We start from the raw sequence: 17,495 nt of genomic DNA, 5'->3' as shown, positions 1-17,495 counted from the left end.
CTGGAGGTACAGTCACGTGATCCGGTCTGAACAGAGAGGCTGATCTGCTGAACTAAAAGTAACAACTGCTCTTGTCCTGTAGGTGGCAGCACAGGGTCCAGACCCCAAGGAGATGGAGGAGAAGGTGGAGCGTATGACGAGCACGCTGGACGTCCTGCAGACACGCTACGCTCGGCTGCTGGCCGAGCACGAAGCCACACACAGCAAACTCAAACACCGAGTCGCCAGGCTGGAGAGGAAGCTGGTGCCGCCGCCGCGAGCCGACCAGCCAGGTGACGTCCCGCCGCCGTCGACACCTGAGGCAACCAGAGCAGACGAGAAGAAGAAATAGGCTGAACACAGGCAGGAGGAGCAGGACAGGGAGGGCTGGGACGTTTGATTTTAGAGCTCAGGTGTGCCAGGTGGGTGGAGAGGAGTCAGAACAGGTGAAAAGGTGACAGAGAATCCGGTTTGCAGAGTCTCAGAAACACACGCTTCAACTTGCGCTCCTGAGGTTCAGATTCACCTTTTTTCTCCTGCAGAAAGCTGAATCTGAATGTGAAGGTCTGGATTTGGATTTTGTTTCAGGACGACTGAGTCGGTAGTCGATGTTTGAAATGTAAACCTGTGTGATTATAATGTGTTGTATGTTGAACAATAAGAACACCTGTTCCCACCTGAGGTGTGTTCTCACATCGAAGCAGCATTTAGCTTCATTTGTCTGCAGCACTTCTGTCTGTGGACAACATGGATCATGTGAGCTACAACGCAGGTTCAAACATTTAAATTGTGCGCTCACATTATTGCTTTGTGGAAATAGATGTTAAAGCTCCTTAGTGACAACATGAACCACATGTGGAAACTGCTGTGAAATAAAGATATTTTATAAGGAAGACCACGACGGCCTGCCTTCTTTCCTCTCAGCCGCACCTCCGCCATCATGAACAGCAGTGCGAATGTTCAGTCAGAGTTACGTTCATAATCACGAGTTATGGCGGAAACGCGCCTCTGTGCGCGGTGTGTGTGTGTGTGTGTGTGTGTGTGTGTGTGTGGATACGACAGAAAAAGCTAAACAGGCCAGTGGAAATCAGTAATGTAAAGTAACACAGCTGCTCTTAGCACTGACACAGCTGTTACTGTCTGCCACTTTTTATTCTCTATTTGTACTCCTCCGTTATGTTTAATCGAAACTAATAAAAAAGTTTAATGTCCACAATATGAATGAAACGTCCAGCTGCCGCCGCTGACACGTCGCACTGCCGCCGTGTCCCTGTGCACTCTGGGATTTGTAGTTCTTTTTTCCCACTTAGCGGCATCTGTGTCTGTGCTCCGCTCGCCTCACGGGTCGGCAGGACTACAAGTACCGGCGTGCACACTGCGCATGACAACCAGGCTCCAATGTCCAGTGCTGCTGCAGGTTGCTGAGGTGTGTTGCACAGAAAGCTTCGCAGATTGCGTTTCTGTTGGTCTTTTAATGTGAAATGTTTTGTACGGCGGCTCAGATGGCCATCTCGCAGTTTCATAACTTCTGTCTGCTGATTCTAACGACAGTGGTTAGTTAGCTTAGCGCAGCTAGCCGGCTAAGAGCAGCTTGAACCGAACTTCACCAATAACGTGCGACTTTTCAGAGACGTGAAGTTCCTGTCGCGTGAAGAGAAGGTGGTGTCGTCAGGCTTCGTGTCGCTGTGACACGTGCCACTCAAACATTTGAACCAGACAGGTGTGTGAAAGGATTCAAGATAACTGTGTGTTTTAGCACGTACATGTAGCAGGCGGAAATGACCTGTGCGCTCACCAGACTCCAGTCAAAAATCCGCTCAATTCACAGAGAAAACAGGAAGTGACGTACCTGACAGAAGGGTTTGTTGTAGCTGCCAGACAAGATGGTGTGAAACTGATTCACCAGAGAAAGAGTGACAGTTTGATTGATGATGAAAGGGTGAAAAAAAACGGTCTTGTGTTTCTGTAGAGTTTTGGAGGCGGCTGCCATGGAGCCAGCCTGGCGCCAGCAGGGCAGGGGGCGTGGCCGGAGTCAGGAGGGTCAGGGTGAAAGGTCACGACCCCCGCTGAGGGACAGAGACCGGCTGGGAGGAAGAGGAGAAGGAGGGACGACGACGGCGTCTGCCGCAGCACCTGAACCTCAGCGCGGTGAGGACGGCCTCCACCAGTTGTCCTCAGGTCACGTGACACGCAGTACGCTCACACGTGTTTGTTGTCTTTTCCAGGGTCGACATGCGTGTCGGTCCAGTCCAAGTTCGACGAGATCAGGAAGTCCAACCAGGCTGCCGCTCAGCGACTGGTGGAGAGCCGGATCAGCTCCTCTTCCTCTGATGATGATGATGGAGACGGTGACCATGAGGATGGAAAGAGAGGAAAGATCCTGTCGTCCACCTTCACCAGCTACACTGACCAGACAGGTGAGCCTGGGGTTTCCATGGCAACGGCAGTGTTTAGTTGGAGAGCCCGAAACCTTCATAAGACCTCTGCCTGTCTGTCTGTCTCCCTCCCTCCCTGCCTGTCTGTCTGTGTCCAGGTGGTGACGTCACAGGTCTGGTCAGAACTGGTCAGTATGTCAGTGATCTGTTTCAGTCCGGAGCTCTGACATGTCTGATCTGCATCGCCTCCGTCAAGAGGACTCAGGCGGTGAGACACGCGCACACATACCTGCACACGCACACACATACCTGCACATACACACACACACACACACACACACACACACCTGCACACATATACACATGAAAATGTCAGACGTTTGATGCGTGTCCTGACTTGTCCTGAGTTGTCCTGAGTGGTCCTGAGTTGGATGTCCCTGTGTGTCCGTGTGTCCAGGTGTGGAGCTGCTCCAGCTGCTTCTCTCTCTTCCACCTGCCCTGCATTCAGAAATGGGCCAGAGACTCGGCCTTCCTGGTCTCGTCCGTCACCGATGAAGACTTCGGTCAGAAGCAGCATCCCTGGCCCTGGTGAGGACGCCGTCCTGGTGGATCTGCACACACGTGACAGGTTAATCAATAACAAAGCCTCACATCTCTGATCTGACTTTCTGTCTGCAGCCCAAAGTGTCGAGCAGAGTATCCACCAGGTGCGACGCCCAACAGGTACCATTCATGTCATCTCACCATTCAGTCAGCACAGAACCAGCAGACGGCGTGTCTGTCCCCAGTGATGATGATCAGTGTGTGTGTGTGTGTGTGTGTGTTGTGTTCAGGTACATGTGTTTCTGTGGAAAGCTGCAGGATCCTCCTGCTGACCCCTGGTTGGCTCCTCACTCCTGCGGCTCTGTCTGTCAGAAGGAGCTCAAACCCACCTGTGGGCACACCTGTCTGCTGCTCTGTCACCCTGGTAACCACACACACACACACACACACACACACACACGGTTAGTGAGTGATGACATGGTTAGCTTTGACATCAAAGTGAGCTGAAACCTGCTGTGTCTTCAGCAACTCTGTGTGTATGTTTACATCTGTGTGTGTGTGTGTGTGTTTAGGTCCCTGTCCTCCATGTCCAAAGATGGTGTCCGTCTCCTGCATGTGTGGCAAAGCTAAGCCCCTCCCTCGTCGCTGTAGCAACAAGGTACACCTGAAGAGTGAAAAGCTTTCGACTGTTTACTGCCTGATTGGAAATCAGCCAATCAGAAGCCACAAGAGATGATTCTCTCCAACTGTGTGTGTGTGTGTGTGTGTGTGTGCGTGCGTGTGTGTGTGCGTGCGTGCGTGCGCGTGTGTGTGTGTTGTCGTCTCTGCAGGCCTGGTCGTGTCAGCAGCAGTGCAACAAGTTGTTACCCTGCAAACAGCACACCTGTACGCAGCCCTGTCACACAGGTACACACACACTCCTACTCTTTATGTGTGCAAAGAACTGTGGTGATGATGATGGTGTGTGTGTGTTTGTGTGTGTGTGTGTGTGTTGTGTTGTGTGTGTGTGTGTGTGTGTTGTGTTGTGAGGAGCGACTGAATGAACCAGGAGGTGAATTTTGGTAAGCTGATGTGCTCCAACATGGCGTGTGTATGTGTGTGTGTGTGTGTGTGTGTGTGTGTGTGTGTGTGTGTGTGTGTGTGTGTGTGTCAGAGTGCTCTCCCTGTCCCAGGGTCAGTGTTCAGAAGTGTGTGTGTGGTCGACATGCGGCAGAGAGACCGTGTGCCAGCCCTCGCTGGACCTGCCAGCAGGTAGGAGCATAACAACTGACAGGCCACGCCCCTCGTGTCACATGATGCTGTGATGTCACAGTGCAGCGTGTACTGCCAGTCTTCTTCGTGTCACCGAGTGCTCCTCCTCCTCTCAGGTGTGTGGCTCTCTGCTCTCCTGTGGGAATCACACCTGTGAGGTTTTGTGTCACGATGGAGATTGTCCTCCGTGTCCTCGCTCTGTCAGCAGATCCTGTCCCTGTGGCAAGACAAGTGAGACACACACACACACTCACACTCACATGACACACTCCTGTCGCTCTCTGCTGGTATTTTCTAAATGTCACTCTGTGTGTGTGTGTGTGTGTGTGTGTAGAGTCGTCTCTGCCGTGCACAGAGGAAGTGTTGCCGTGCGGTGACACGTGCGACCGCCGCTTGTCATGTGGAAAACACACCTGTTCAATGAGGTGTCACCGCGGGAGCTGTGAGACCTGCAGACAGGTGATGGACACACGCACTCACTCACACACTCACTCACACACAGAAACACACTAACTCTGTCTGTGTGTGTGTGTCAGGAGGTGGAAAAGGAGTGCAGGTGTGGTAAATACAGGAAGTTGATGCCGTGTCATAAAGAATACCTGTGTGACTCCAAGTGTCCAAAAACCAGAAGCTGCCAGAGACATCAGTGCAGGAGGAAGGTGAGTACACACACACACACACATGCGCACACACACTCGCACACAGTCACACACACATGCGCACGCACAGAGACACACACTCACACACACACTCTCACACACTCACAGCTGAGCCTGTCGTCCTGCTGAGTTCACTGACAGGCTGGAGGTCTGTGGATCCTCACTGATCCGGTGTCAGCACAGACAGTCCAGACGCTGAGCCTCATCGTGTCGCTGCGTGCAGCTGATGAATGTGTCAATGTGAGACGTCGTGTTTGTGTGGACGATGCTGAGCTGGAAATGTCAGGTGTGTGTGACGTCGCTGGTTTCCACCTGCAGCACTTTGGAGGTCACCTCTGGGCTTCTTGGCTGATCTGAGCTCAGGTGGAACCACAGGAGGAGAGTCTGTCTTCGTTCTCCTGTTTCACCTCCGTTTCCCATCATGCCTTCTGTTTCAGTGTTGCCCTGGCAACTGCCCTCCATGTGACCAGAGCTGCGGTCGAACTCTGGGGTGTCGCAACCACAAGTGTCCCTCTGTCTGTCACCAAGGTAACACACACACACACACCCTGCAGGTCATCTGACCTTGTCTTTCCAGGTGCCACCCTTCAGCATCTCACTCACCTGAACTGTCCTCAGGTGTCCCGACAGTCTGACACCCAGATGTGTCCAGATGTGTTCAGGTTAATGAGATACAAACGGCAGCAGTGACTTCCTGTGAAGTTAGAAATCAGACAGCAGGACACAACATGAACAACTTTGCATCCAGCTGTGAGTCTTTCATCCAGCTGTGGGTCTTTCATCCAGCTGTGAGTCTTTCATCCAGCTGTGAGTCTTTCATCCAGCTGTGGGTCTTTCATCCAGCTGTGAGTCTTTCATCCAGCTGTGGGTCTTTCATCCAGCTGTGAGTCTTTCATCCAGCTGTGAGTCTTTCTGAGATCAGAGTCCATGTTGTCTTCAGGAGGAGTCGGTCACATTGAATCTGAACATGTGTGTTTCGTGTGTGTGTGTGTGTGTGTGTGTGTTTGAGTTTTCACCGGGGGAAGAAGTTTTAAAGTATGTAAACCATCTGACTGCACTGTGTGTCAGTGCTGCAGCGCCACCTGCTGGCTCTCACATCAGCAGCTGAACCACAGTGACTGCAACCTGTGGCCTCACCTGTGGCCTCACCTGTGGCCTCACCTGTGGCCTCACCTGTGGCCTGTGACTCCCTCATGGAAAACGCACGGGAAGCTCAAAGCTTAATTCAACTCATTAAGAGAACTCTCTGTGTGTGTGTGTGTGTGTGTGTGTGTGTGTGTGTGTGAGGGAACACACACACACAGTGTAGGTTTTCATGCCCAGTGAGGACATTACACAGACTTACATTCATTTCCTGCAGACCTACTCAAACCAGACCCATTGCCTGACCCTGACCTTTGACCTTTACCCTGACCTTAACCTGAACCTCAAGCTCAGCCTCACCTTAAACCAAGTCTTCACTCTAAAAGTTAATCATGTCCCCATAAGCCAGGTGAGTCCCCACGTGTAGCTGTGCAAACAGGATTTTGTCCCCATGAAATCATAAACACACACACACACACACACACACACACACACAGGCGTCACATAACTCACTGTCTGTCAGACGTGCTGTTATTTGTTGAGGGAGTCACAGCTGCTTGAAGGTCGAAGGTCAAATTCTGACCCACAACACCTCCTGAAGAGAGAGAGAGTGTGTGTGTGTGTGTGTGTGTGTGTGTGTGTGTGTGTGTGTGTGTGTGTGTGTGTGTGAGAGAGAGCGGTGACATTTATTCCAGCTGATAGGAGCTGAACAACACACACACACGGCTGATTGTTTGTGTGTTTGGGAAGTGATGACCTCTGCTTCACGTCGAACATCATTTATCCCTCTGATTAAAGCGTGAGTGTGTGTGTGTGTCTGAATAACAGACGGCTTCCTGCGTCTGTTGTTCCATGATAAGAAGATAATTTATGCGCCTGTCTGGCTCGTGATTGGCTGAATAGATCAGAGCTGATTTATTTATGCATCTGCGTGCTGATTGGCTGCTCTGACCTTTTGGAGGGGAACAGTTAGAAGGTCGCGCTGACGCCAACACACGCAGATAACAGCCGAGGTGTGTGTGTGTGTGTGTGTGTGTGAAACAGACTTTGCAGAGCTGTTCGCATTCACATTAAGAGCTTTAAAGATCTCTTCAGTGTTCTTCAAAATAAAAGCATGACGGTCTCCAGGACCCTCAGATCATCTGGCTAAAAGTGGAGGTGGCTGTGATGGATGAGTGGAGTGAACCTCGGGTGGATGACGGGGAGTGTGTGTTATCTGTTTGAGCTGTGACACACACGCTCACACCCACTCAGCGTGTTGTGTTCATGGACTCTTCATGAGGCCACAGCAGGCAGAGCGTCAAGTGACACAACACAGACCAAAACATGGAGTGAAACCTGAAGGGAGTGAAACCTGAAGGGACTGAAACCTGAAGGAGGTGAAACCTGAAGGGAGTGAAACCTGGAGAGGGTGAAACCTGGAGAGGGTGAAACCTGGAGAGGGTGAAACCTGGAGAGGGTGAAACCTGAAGGGAGTGAAACCTGAAGGAGGTGAAACCTGAAGGGAGTGAAACTGCTTTCATGTTTTCAAGAAAAAGAAAAAGAATTAAAGCAAGAATTCAGTTTTGTGTGAGGCACCAGAGAACCAAAATGAAAGCTTTGGGCAGCGAGGTGACGTGTACCGACGTCTACCAGCAGGTTCTTGTGGCTTCAAGACCCTGGTGCTGCTGTTGTCCAAGTCCTGAGCCGCGCGTCTTTCTGTTGAGACGATTGTGACCCTAAAACCAACCGACTGGCGGCCTGTGGCTGCCGGGGTCACTTCTGGGTTTGAATTCTCTTCTTGTTGCTGCCTCTGCGGGGGACAGTAACACTGTTGTTGTGAGACAGACGTGTCCAACTGTGATGATGTCCTTTCAGATGAGTGCTCTGCGGTCTTTCAGGTAGCTGTTACCCGTGCCCGGAGTCGGTGGAGGTCAGATGTACGTGTGGCTCCAGCGTCCTGGTTGTCCCTTGTGGGCGAGAACGGAGTACCAGACCGCCTCGCTGCAAAGAGACGTGCAGGTGAAGCACAGGACCGCCCGCCGTCGGACTCCGTCCACCACAGACTTCCACTAACAGCTCCGCTGTTGTCTCCTCCAGGTGTCCTTCGTCCTGCCACCACCCCACCAGGGAGAGCCACCGGTGCCACCCCGGGCCCTGCCCCCCCTGCAGACAGCTCTGCCTGCTGCCACTGCCCGGCTGCAGCCACACCTGCCCGCGGCCCTGCCACGACCTGGTGCTGGTCAAGTCCCAGCAGGTGAGCTGCTGCCTTACAGCGCCAGCGTGACGGCAGGACGCTAAACATGAAGCTGCAGCCAGGAGCAGGTTAGCTTAGCTTAGCGCAGAGACTGGAACCAGATGGAAACAGGTAGCCCTGCAGTCCACCTGGCAGCAGCTCACTGATGAGGTGTGTTTGATCTGAGCACAGGAAGAACCAGACGTCTGTCCGAGCGTCTGGACGGGTTTGTCTCATCACAGGACGTGTCTCTGTGTCAGCTCCATCAGTGACGTGTCCTGACTCTGGACGTTCTGTCTCTGTGTGTGATGTGTTCTTTATGTGTGTGTGTGTTTCAGGTGCAGTTGGCTGGACCGTGGGAGCAGCCGTCTGAGCCCGCATTTGTGAAGAAAGCTCTGCCCTGTCCGCCATGTCAAGTCCCGATCCCAACGTAGGTCCAACACCCAGACACACTCACAGACACATACACACACACACACACACACACACACACGCACACACACACACGCACAGACACACACACACGCACACACACAAACGGGGGCAGAGACACTGATGGGCTCACATCATTCACTCCAGTCACAAGCTGCTGTGGAGGAAATGAAGCCTCCTGCAGGACCTTTCACATTAAAAGCCTGCCAGTCAGCCAAAGGCAGGAATCAGTGTTGTGTTTCATCAGTGATGGCTCAACATGGCTGAGAGGAAGCGTTCAGCAACATGAGAACTGCTGTGTGTGCAGTCTGAGCTGCAGGTGAAGCAAAAGAAAGAGAAAAAGTCCCACAGCAGGCCGGCTTCAAACATAACGACTGTTCTTTGTTTTCTCCATGTGGTACCGTCACAGCACAGCAGGCAGCTGGCAAAAACACACACACACACACACACACACACACACACACACTCACACACACACTCACACACACACACACACACACACACACACACACACACACACTCACACACACACACACTCACACACACACACACACATTCCAAAGTGCTTTGGGCCTGTCATGGATCATTAGACCTGAGATTAAAAACACTGCATGGTGCGTGCGTGCGTGTGTGTGTTTGTGTGTGTGTGTGTGTTTTTGCCAGCTGCCTGCTGTGCTGTGACGCTGTGTGTGTGTTGATGTAGTGGAAACTCGGGCCAACATCCACAAACAGGCCTGACACTGTGTGTGTGTGTGTGTGTGTGTGTGTGTGTGTGTGTGTCTGAGACAGACACAGCAACGTGAGGCTGAAGTGGGACGATGTGTTCGGAGTGGGAGAAAAGGTGGATGTGCTGATGGTCTGACTGACCAATGAGCTGATGCTGATGTCATGACTGAGTGATGATGTAATGGAGGTGAACGTTTGGTCTCGCTGTGTTTGTCTTTCAGGACCTGTTTTGGAGAACACGAGGTGAGACGTTTACAGCCTCCACCTTCGCTTCACCGTCTGTCCCCTCATGAAGACCCGTCTTCCCCCGTCCAGCGTCCACTCATGTGTCCACCTGTCCACTCCTCTGCATGTCCACTCCTCTGTCTGTCCCTCCTCTGCATGTCCACGCCTCTGTCTGTCCACGCCTCTGCATGTCCCTCCTCTGCATGTCCACTACTCTGTCTGTCCCTCCTCTGTCTGTCCACTCCTCTGCATGTCCACTCCTCTATCTGTCCACTCCTCTGTCTGTCCCTCCTCTCTTTGCTGTTTTCTGTCTTGTTCTGTGATTCCAAACATCGTCCTCCTCCTCCTCCTCTTCCCCCTCCCCCCTCCCCCCTCCTCCTGTCCTCCTCTTCCCTGTCCTCCCCCTGTCGTCTTCCTCTCCCTCCTCCTCACTCCCTCCCCTCCTCCCCCTGTCGTCTTCCTCTCCCTCCTCCTCCCCCGTCTTGCATTTCATCCTGTTTGGTATTCAGAGCTCTCCCACTCGTTCACCTCCAGACGAATGGTGTCTGTTCTTCCTGTCAGGTCAGCGCGGTGCCGTGTCACTGTCGGGGTCGGTTCTCCTGCAGACGACCTTGTGGACGTCCTCTGACCTGCGGAAACCACAGCTGCGGCAGGGAGTGTCACCTGGTTACCGACGGCGACAAGGTGATGCCCTCATCAGGATGGTTCACTTTTAATAAATGGCGAAATTGAAACAACCGATGGAATGAAAGGTTCTCTGCGTCTCGTCCTCTGCAGTGCGAGGTGTGTGAGGAGGGCTGCTCTAAGCCCCGCCCCCCCGGCTGCCCCCACACCTGCCCCCGCCCCTGTCACCCCGCCGACTGCCCCCCCTGCAGCCAGATGATCCGCCAACGCTGCCACTGCAAGATGAGCCTCGTGTACACGGAGTGCACGTCAGTGTCATGTGACTCGTGAGACTGTGGCGGTGAGTGAAGCTGAACAGGAAGTGACTCGTTCTGTCTCTGCAGGAAGCTGACATCAGCTGATGAAGACACGAAGGTGAAGCTGGGCTCCTGCAACAATCAGTGTCCTAAAGAGGTGAGCGTGCACACACACACACACACACACACACACACACACACCAGCAGCCTTCTGCAGGCATCTGCTGGGGCCCCAGAGCATCATGGGATTGATGGAGTCCTGTGCCAGTCCTGTGTGTCCCCTCGCAGAGAACAGCAGGAAGTCCCGCCTTCCTGTCCTCATTCCTCCTGTCTGTCCTCACTGTCCTGCTCCTGTTGATCTTTCTTCCCGATCAATAATCAATCGTCCGTGTAACACAATACCCTCCGTTCGTCTCTTTCCAGTAATCACTTTAGCTCTGTGGTGCCAGACAACACACACACTCTCACACACACACACGCGGAGTGTGTTTCACCTGGGAATGATTTTGCTGTTTCATTCTGTCACTTACTGGCACTGACACACACACACACACACACACACACACACACACACACACTTGAAAGAACACACAGTGTTTGTTTGAAGTGTGTGTGTGTGTGTTTTCATAGTCTGCAGTAACTTATGTTTCTAAAAGCCTCAACACACACACACTGAGAGTTGGAATAAACACATGCAGCACTGGTGTGTCACACACACACACACACACACAGTCGGTCACATGTTGGTGTTTGGATCTTGCGGATGTTCGACTGGTCGTTTCTGCGTTTCATTTTCACTGACAAACACGACGAGGAAGACGAGGATGAAGACGAGGACGACTCTTGTCCTGCTGTTTGTCCCTGAATTTGATCTGTTGGTCGGAGCGTCTCTGAAGCTCATCTGAACTGATCCAGAGTCAGCATGTTCACACCTGGTGTGTGTGTGTGTGTGTGTGTGTGTGTGTGTGTGTGTGTGTGTGTGTGTGTGTGTGTGCGTGTGTGTGTGTGAGAGAAGCTGAGCTGTGGTCATCGCTGTAAGCAGGTGTGTCATCCTGGAGTGTGTGAGGAGAAATGTCAGCAGAAGGTGAAGGTCCGCTGTCCCTGCAAGAGGATCAAGAAGGTACACACACACACACACACACACACACACACACACACACACACACACACACACACACACGCACGCACACGCACACACACACACACACACCAGTTAACCTCACCTGAATCAGGCTGCAAACAGAACTGCTGTAACATCTTCATGAAGCTCATAATGTTCAGTGTGTGTGTGTGTGTGTGTGTGTGCGTGTGTGTGTGCGCGTGTGTGCGTGTGTCTATAGGAGTTTCCGTGCTCCCTGTCAGATCAGTGTGTGCAGTGTGATGCTGCCTGCAGAGACCAGCAGAGGAAAGTCAGCCAGGTACTCACACACACACACACACACACACACACACTGCAGGAGTCACACCTGTGTACACACTCACCTGTCTGTGTGTGTGTGTGTGTGTTCAGCTGAAGGAGGCGGAGCAGCGAGCGGCTCAGGAGGAGGAGCAGAGGAGACTCCAGGTCAGTGTCGCTGAGTGTTGTTCACAGTACTTCCTGAACCTGAATCCAGAGTCCTTGAACCAGGTCCTGACGGGGCCTTTGTGTCTGTGCTCAGGAGGAGCTGGAGGCCTTCGAGAAGCGCCAGCAGCGAGGAGGTCGCAGGAGTAAGAAGCGAGGGAGGAGGGAGGAGGTGGCCGAGGAGGGAGGCGGGGCGTGGTGGAGGAGGTGCGCCGCCTTCGTCCTGGTCCCGCTGGGTGGAGCTCTGCTGTCGGCCGCCGCCTACTACCTGCTGAGCTCCCCCTGAGCCCGCAGGCGTGTGGCGTGATGATGTAACCCGACGGTTTTCTGTTCCCTCTGATGATAAATGAGATGAATGATCATGTTTGAAGGCTGACTGCACTGAGCTGTTGTGCCGAGGCCTCAGATTTCCTACGTTCGTGAACACAGCAGTCAGTTGAGTTTGTTCCTGAATGTGACAAATCAAACCAATCAGATGAATTGTTGTTTCTGTGTGGAGTCGCAGACTGGTGGGAAATAAACATGTTGTCTCAGAGTGGAGAAGTGAGTGTGATTATTTCACGAGTGTTTGACAGGAAAGTCTGGTGATCTCACCTGTGACAGTGAACGCACCACTGACGCGACTTGCTCGTGGACTCCCTTGACGTCTCACCTGCGGCGGCCCGTGGGCTGATGGGAAACATTAGACGGGTTTACATCAAACTTCCGTCCTTTTCTGAACAAACACACACACACGCTGAAGCCGCGCAGTGTGTTTTGGGTTTAAGACGCAGGCACGAGGCTCATGTCCCAGCATGCACTTGACCGTGAATTGTTTTAATCCGATGTTAAGAGCTGGTCACGTGCCGACAGCCTGAGTGTGTGTGTGTGTGTGTGTGAGTGAGAGAGGAGGAGGTGGAGGTACAGTCTGAGGGGGCGGAGCCAGCGTGTCTCGTGCTCGCTTAGTTAGCGGAGCGGCTCGCGGGCAGCAGGCAGAGGGATGGTCTCGCGCTCAGCAGCGGGCAGCACGGGGTCATGTTGTCCGCGCGGCTGCAGACCTTCCCGCGTGTCACCTTCAGCGGAGCGGGAACCGCGACGGTGAGTGTGTGTCCGTGTGTGTCCTTCAGTCCAGCGCTGTGTCCTCGGACTGTGTCTGTCCTCTGTTGTCTCGCTGTGATTCAGGGCTCGAGCTCACACTCTGATCTGCTGAGTTCACGTGTTAAATACGCTGAAACCTGACGATGATGATGGAGGGATTCTTCCTCTTCCTCTTCCTCTTCTTCTTCTGTGTCATCTCCGTGTTGATTTTCCTCACGGACTCCCGCAGTACAGACAGCCGTCCAGCTGCTGCTGTCCGTCCGCGGACGAGCTGCTGCTGACTCCGTTTGGGTCCAAAGCAAAGTTGGCCTTTAAATGTTTTTCTGTTCAAACTGCTGCGTGTTTAAACCCGAACCCGTCAGCCGGGCGCGTGGCTGTCCTCGCTGTCCTCGGTGTCCTCCTGAGGACGTGAGACAGAAACCAACAGTCAGGCCTGAGCCATCAGTCAGCAGTTTGACCAGGAGACGAGTGGACAAAATGTCCCCTGAGGTGAAGTTGGTCTTCTGGTTTCCAGTCTGATGTTTTCATGTTTCATCTCATTTGACTTGTGACGTTTTGAGGAAGAATTTAATTCTCGTTTCATTAAATTAATCACGTGAATCAGCCAATCAGGTTGACAAGTTGAGTGAGTGCAGTGTGCGCACAGATCTGATCTGAGGTCAGCTTCAGCCCTTCAAAATAAAAGTCCTGAGGTAAGTCACCTGCTGGACCAACAGACTGAAGTGACAGCAAACTGTGAACACGTCGTTTTGATCTCGAGCAGACAGAAGATGGACGCGCGAGTCGGTGTGGAGGAAATCGATCGATCGGAGTATTGATCAGAGGGAGGGAGGGGGGGAGGGAGGGCGAGTATTTAAGGCAGTCAGGCTGCTGTGAGGTGTCGAGTGTCGCCTCCTCGTCATATCTCTTCAAAAATAACTTCAGCATGTCCAACGGAAACTCTGAGAGGACACACACAGCCGGGTCACCCCCCTCTGCTCGGTAAAAATAACCTGCGGGCCAGGGGGCGGGGCTTACGCCTGCTGAGAGGCTCAGCGTGGCGCGGAGGCCCGCTTCCTGTCGTGACATCACCCAGAGCACCTGCAGCTGCTGACGATGTCACGACCTGGACTGAGGTGTCTGAAAGTGAACTGGTCTCCGTGTGTCCCCCAGACTCCTCCGACTGGGATGGGCGGGGAGCCGTGTCCTCACAAGCTGGGATCCACCAATCACCTGCGACTTCTGCTCTACATCCTCATCCCCACGGCGAGCCTGCTGGCCGGCCTGCTGCTGCTCGTCCTGGCCCTCACAGGTACGGAAACACACACGCACACACACACTCACACACACACACACACACACGCACACACACACGCACACACACACACAACATCACAGGGCAGCACTGAGGTCAGTTTGGAGGTTTTGGACCTTTTGGGCTTCCATAAATCCAAAGTGCACGTCTGAGTTCAGTCGGGTTCCTGTTGTGGAGCTTCGTCAGACCAACATCAGCCACACACTCGTCTGTGTGTGTGTGTGTGTGTGTGTGTGTGTGAGAGAGGGAGAGGACAGACGGGTTGGAGAAGGACGATCAGATAAACAGCAAGAGGGAGACATGATGGGTGGATGAGGAGCAGGCTGGTGGAGGACAGGGTGTAGGAGGAGAGATGACACATTCACATCCTCTAATGAATTCACAGGCAACTTAATTACATCCTGTGTGTGTGTGTGTGTGTGTGTGTGTGTCATACTTCCTCTCGTCACCATGACAGCGGGGGGCTGCCTCAGCCAATCAGGCGCTGAGTCTCAAACATTCAGAAAGAATTTCAAATATTTACGCAGGTAGTAAAAGTAAACCTCCTCCTCCTCCTCCTCCTCCTCCTCCTCCTCCTCCTCCTCTTCTTCTTCTTCACTTCCTGCTTGTCTCCCTCCTCCTCTCTCTCCCCCCTCCCCCCCCCCCCCCCCCCCCCCCCCCCCCCCCCTCCACTCCCTCTGATCTTTTTAATTTCCACCTCGTTTGTCTCCCACTTTCTTCTTCTTCCATGTTGACTTTCTTCCTGTCGTTTCCTCCTCTTTTGTTTCAGTGTCAGCTTTTCTTCTTCTCTCATCTCCTGTTGCTCTGCAGCTGTTTTCTCTTGTTTCCTCCTCGACTCATTACACACACCTCATGAAGCGTGTGTGTGTGTGTGTGAGTGTGTGTGAGTGTGTGTGTGTGTGTGTGAGTGAGTGTGTGTGTGTGTTTCCGCCCCATCAAGCAGCCGATGGTCTTTATTCTCTTGCAGATCTCTTTGCTTGATGGCTGCTGACGTTCAGACTCGTCATTTGTTTCACATGTTTTATGTTGTCCTGCTCAGGGGTCTCGTGTCTCTTCCTGTCCCGCAGGACGACACAGAGACAACACGTGAGCTCCTCTCGGCGCTGATCTGAACTCATATTAACGTTAATGTTTTCAAACTGCTCACATGTTTGGGCCCCTGACCTCCAGTGAAGGGAAATCTTTATGCTTCAGCACACCAAGACATGTTGGACAATGCTATGCTTCCAACTTTGTGGCAACAGTTTGTTGAAGGCCCTTTTCTATTCCAGCATGACTGTGCCCCAGTGCACAAAGCAAAGCTCCATAAAGACATGGTTGGATGAGTTTGGTGTGGAAGAACTTGACTGGCCCACACAGAGCCCTGACCTCAACCCCATCCAACACCTTTGGGATGAACTGGAACGGAGATTGTGAGCCAGGCCTTTTGGTCCAACATCAGTGTGTGACCTCACAAATGCTCTACTGCATGAATGGGCACAAATTCCCACAGAAACACTCCAACATGTTGTGGAAAGCCTTCACAGAAGAGTGGAAGCTGTTAGAGCTGCAAAGCTGTCTGTGTGTTTACAATGAGACGTCATTAAAGTCCCTGTTGGTGTGATGGGCAGCTGTCCCAATACTTCTGTCCATATAGTCTGTGTGTGTGTGTGTGTGTGTGAGAGATGAACTGTAAATAGATCATCTGCCTGCTTCATGGTAACTGGATCACTGTGACACTATACATAGGGTTTTCCCTGTGAGCACACAAACAACTGTGTGTGTGTGTGTGTGTGTGTGTGTGTGTGTGTGTGTTTGAACAGGACAAATATACTGCTGAAGGCATGTGGGAGGCAACAACTGCTGCATCACACACACACACACACACACACACTCAGTCTGATCTCACCGTCCATCTGACGTGTTCTCTCACTGACTGCTGCTGTTGAGCTTCGCCATCAGTCAGCACACGTTTGCTTCTGCGTGTTCACCTGATGTCACTTCCTGTGTGTTTCCTTCAGGTATATTTGGCAGCAGCCTCTTGGACTCCAGCCCCCTCCCCTCCCCCGAGCCCATCTTGGATGGTGACCCTGGTTACCACAGCAACAGCACAACCCGCTCCTCCTCCTTCTCCCCCATTGAGACGGCGAACGCCACGGCCTCGCCGCGAAACCTCACCGATGAGAGCGCAGCCGCCGCCACCAGCGCTTCCCCAGCTGCCTCCTCTCAGGCCCCGCCCACCCTGCCCTACACAAAGCCCCCCGATTGGCTGACCTCTGTGACGTCACTGAACAGCGCCTGGCCGATCAGCAGCACCTCAGCACCTGACTCAGGTATGAGCCACAGAGGAAGCAGCGGGGCCTGATGGGAAATGTGGTCCGAATGTGTTACATGTGACGTGAAGCAGAGCCTCCAAACCCCACAGTCATCAGTCGTCTCTGTTACTGTTGTGTCCTTCTCTGTCAAGCACTAAAGTCTTATTAGACTCCATTACTGCAGGACGGAGTGTGTGTGTGTGTGCGTGTGTGTGTGTGTGTGTGTGTGTGTGTGTGTGTGTGTGTGTGAGCTGAATTCAGATCTGCTGTCCTCTTTTCTCCTCCACTGACCTGATGGAGTGTGTGATGATAAATCGTTCATTCAGTTTCTATTTTAACATTCCCCTCGTCTCTCTGTGTCTCTCTGTGTCTCTCTGTGTCTCTCTGTGTCTCCACTGTCCTTCGGCGTCTCTCTCTCTCTGTATTAATGTTGAGGTGAATGCTAACGAGCCGCAGAGCGTCCCGCCCTCTGATTGGATGCTGGACCTGGTGGTGAGCGAACAGTGCTAATGCTAGCAGTTAGCGTTGACGGTACTTCCTGTCTGTGTGCAGGCAGCTGTCAGCTGATCACGGAGCCTCAGTGCCACATGCTGCCCTACAACCAAACATGGCTGTCCTCCTCCGTCGCCGTGGTGAAGAGCTCCGAGGTCGACATGCTGCTGAGGTACGTCTGCCGGCTCCGACGACGACCTGAGCTGAACCGACAGGTGGAGGTTCAAACAGGTTTGACACTGACAGGTTTGGTTCCTGGAGTGAAGTTGGTTGGTATCAGCTGAGCTGCCTGGCGATGAGTCGGCCGCTTTGGACGTGACAGGAAGTGAATAGAAACAGGAAGTGTGAGATCGGTAGGAAACAGCGGAG

General features: G+C 52.9%; 2 protein-coding genes across 10 annotated transcripts in view; both read left to right on the top strand.

Moving 5' to 3' along the window:
- Positions 1 to 143: 143 nt before the first annotated feature.
- nfxl1 (nuclear transcription factor, X-box binding-like 1) lies at positions 144 to 12,504 on the top strand. Of its 6 annotated transcripts, XM_046381427.1 has the most exons (26): positions 1,343 to 1,405; positions 1,608 to 1,699; positions 1,949 to 2,127; positions 2,205 to 2,396; positions 2,513 to 2,622; positions 2,812 to 2,942; positions 3,033 to 3,077; positions 3,188 to 3,321; positions 3,470 to 3,555; positions 3,728 to 3,803; positions 4,051 to 4,148; positions 4,265 to 4,379; positions 4,483 to 4,607; positions 4,685 to 4,807; positions 5,245 to 5,335; positions 7,771 to 7,891; positions 7,970 to 8,126; positions 8,444 to 8,535; positions 9,485 to 9,506; positions 10,050 to 10,172; positions 10,266 to 10,420; positions 10,496 to 10,565; positions 11,424 to 11,528; positions 11,749 to 11,826; positions 11,919 to 11,972; positions 12,067 to 12,504. In XM_046381427.1, the coding sequence occupies exons 3-26, from the start codon at positions 1,968 to 1,970 to the stop codon at positions 12,253 to 12,255; spliced, it is 2,652 nt and encodes an 883-aa protein (XP_046237383.1). In that variant the 5' UTR covers positions 1,343 to 1,405; positions 1,608 to 1,699; positions 1,949 to 1,967; the 3' UTR covers positions 12,256 to 12,504. The 6 variants fall into 6 exon arrangements, with proteins under 6 accessions (XP_046237384.1, XP_046237386.1, XP_046237385.1 ...); XM_046381428.1 differs by lacking the exons at positions 1,343 to 1,405; positions 1,608 to 1,699 and adding an exon at positions 144 to 272; XM_046381430.1 differs by lacking the exons at positions 1,343 to 1,405; positions 1,608 to 1,699 and adding an exon at positions 370 to 392.
- Positions 12,505 to 12,846: 342 nt separating this feature from the next.
- The window catches only part of corin (corin, serine peptidase), a 16,050-nt gene continuing 11,401 nt past the window's right edge, over positions 12,847 to 17,495 (top strand). For all 4 annotated transcript variants that reach the window (XR_006842505.1, XR_006842506.1, XR_006842504.1 and 1 more), the window contains exons 1-4: positions 12,847 to 13,046; positions 14,199 to 14,337; positions 16,341 to 16,652; positions 17,187 to 17,298. Coding sequence is in view for 1 of the 4 variants with exons in the window: in XM_046381423.1 (XP_046237379.1) it covers positions 12,984 to 13,046; positions 14,199 to 14,337; positions 16,341 to 16,652; positions 17,187 to 17,298 (626 nt within the window). In the remaining 3 variants the exon portion in view is untranslated. The remainder of the gene's footprint in view (positions 13,047 to 14,198; positions 14,338 to 16,340; positions 16,653 to 17,186; positions 17,299 to 17,495) is intronic.

The sequence above is a fragment of the Scatophagus argus genome, chromosome 23, assembly GCF_020382885.2.
Source record: "Scatophagus argus isolate fScaArg1 chromosome 23, fScaArg1.pri, whole genome shotgun sequence".
NCBI lineage: Eukaryota > Metazoa > Chordata > Actinopteri > Scatophagidae > Scatophagus > Scatophagus argus.
This window is presented reverse-complemented; position numbering and strand designations above follow the sequence as displayed.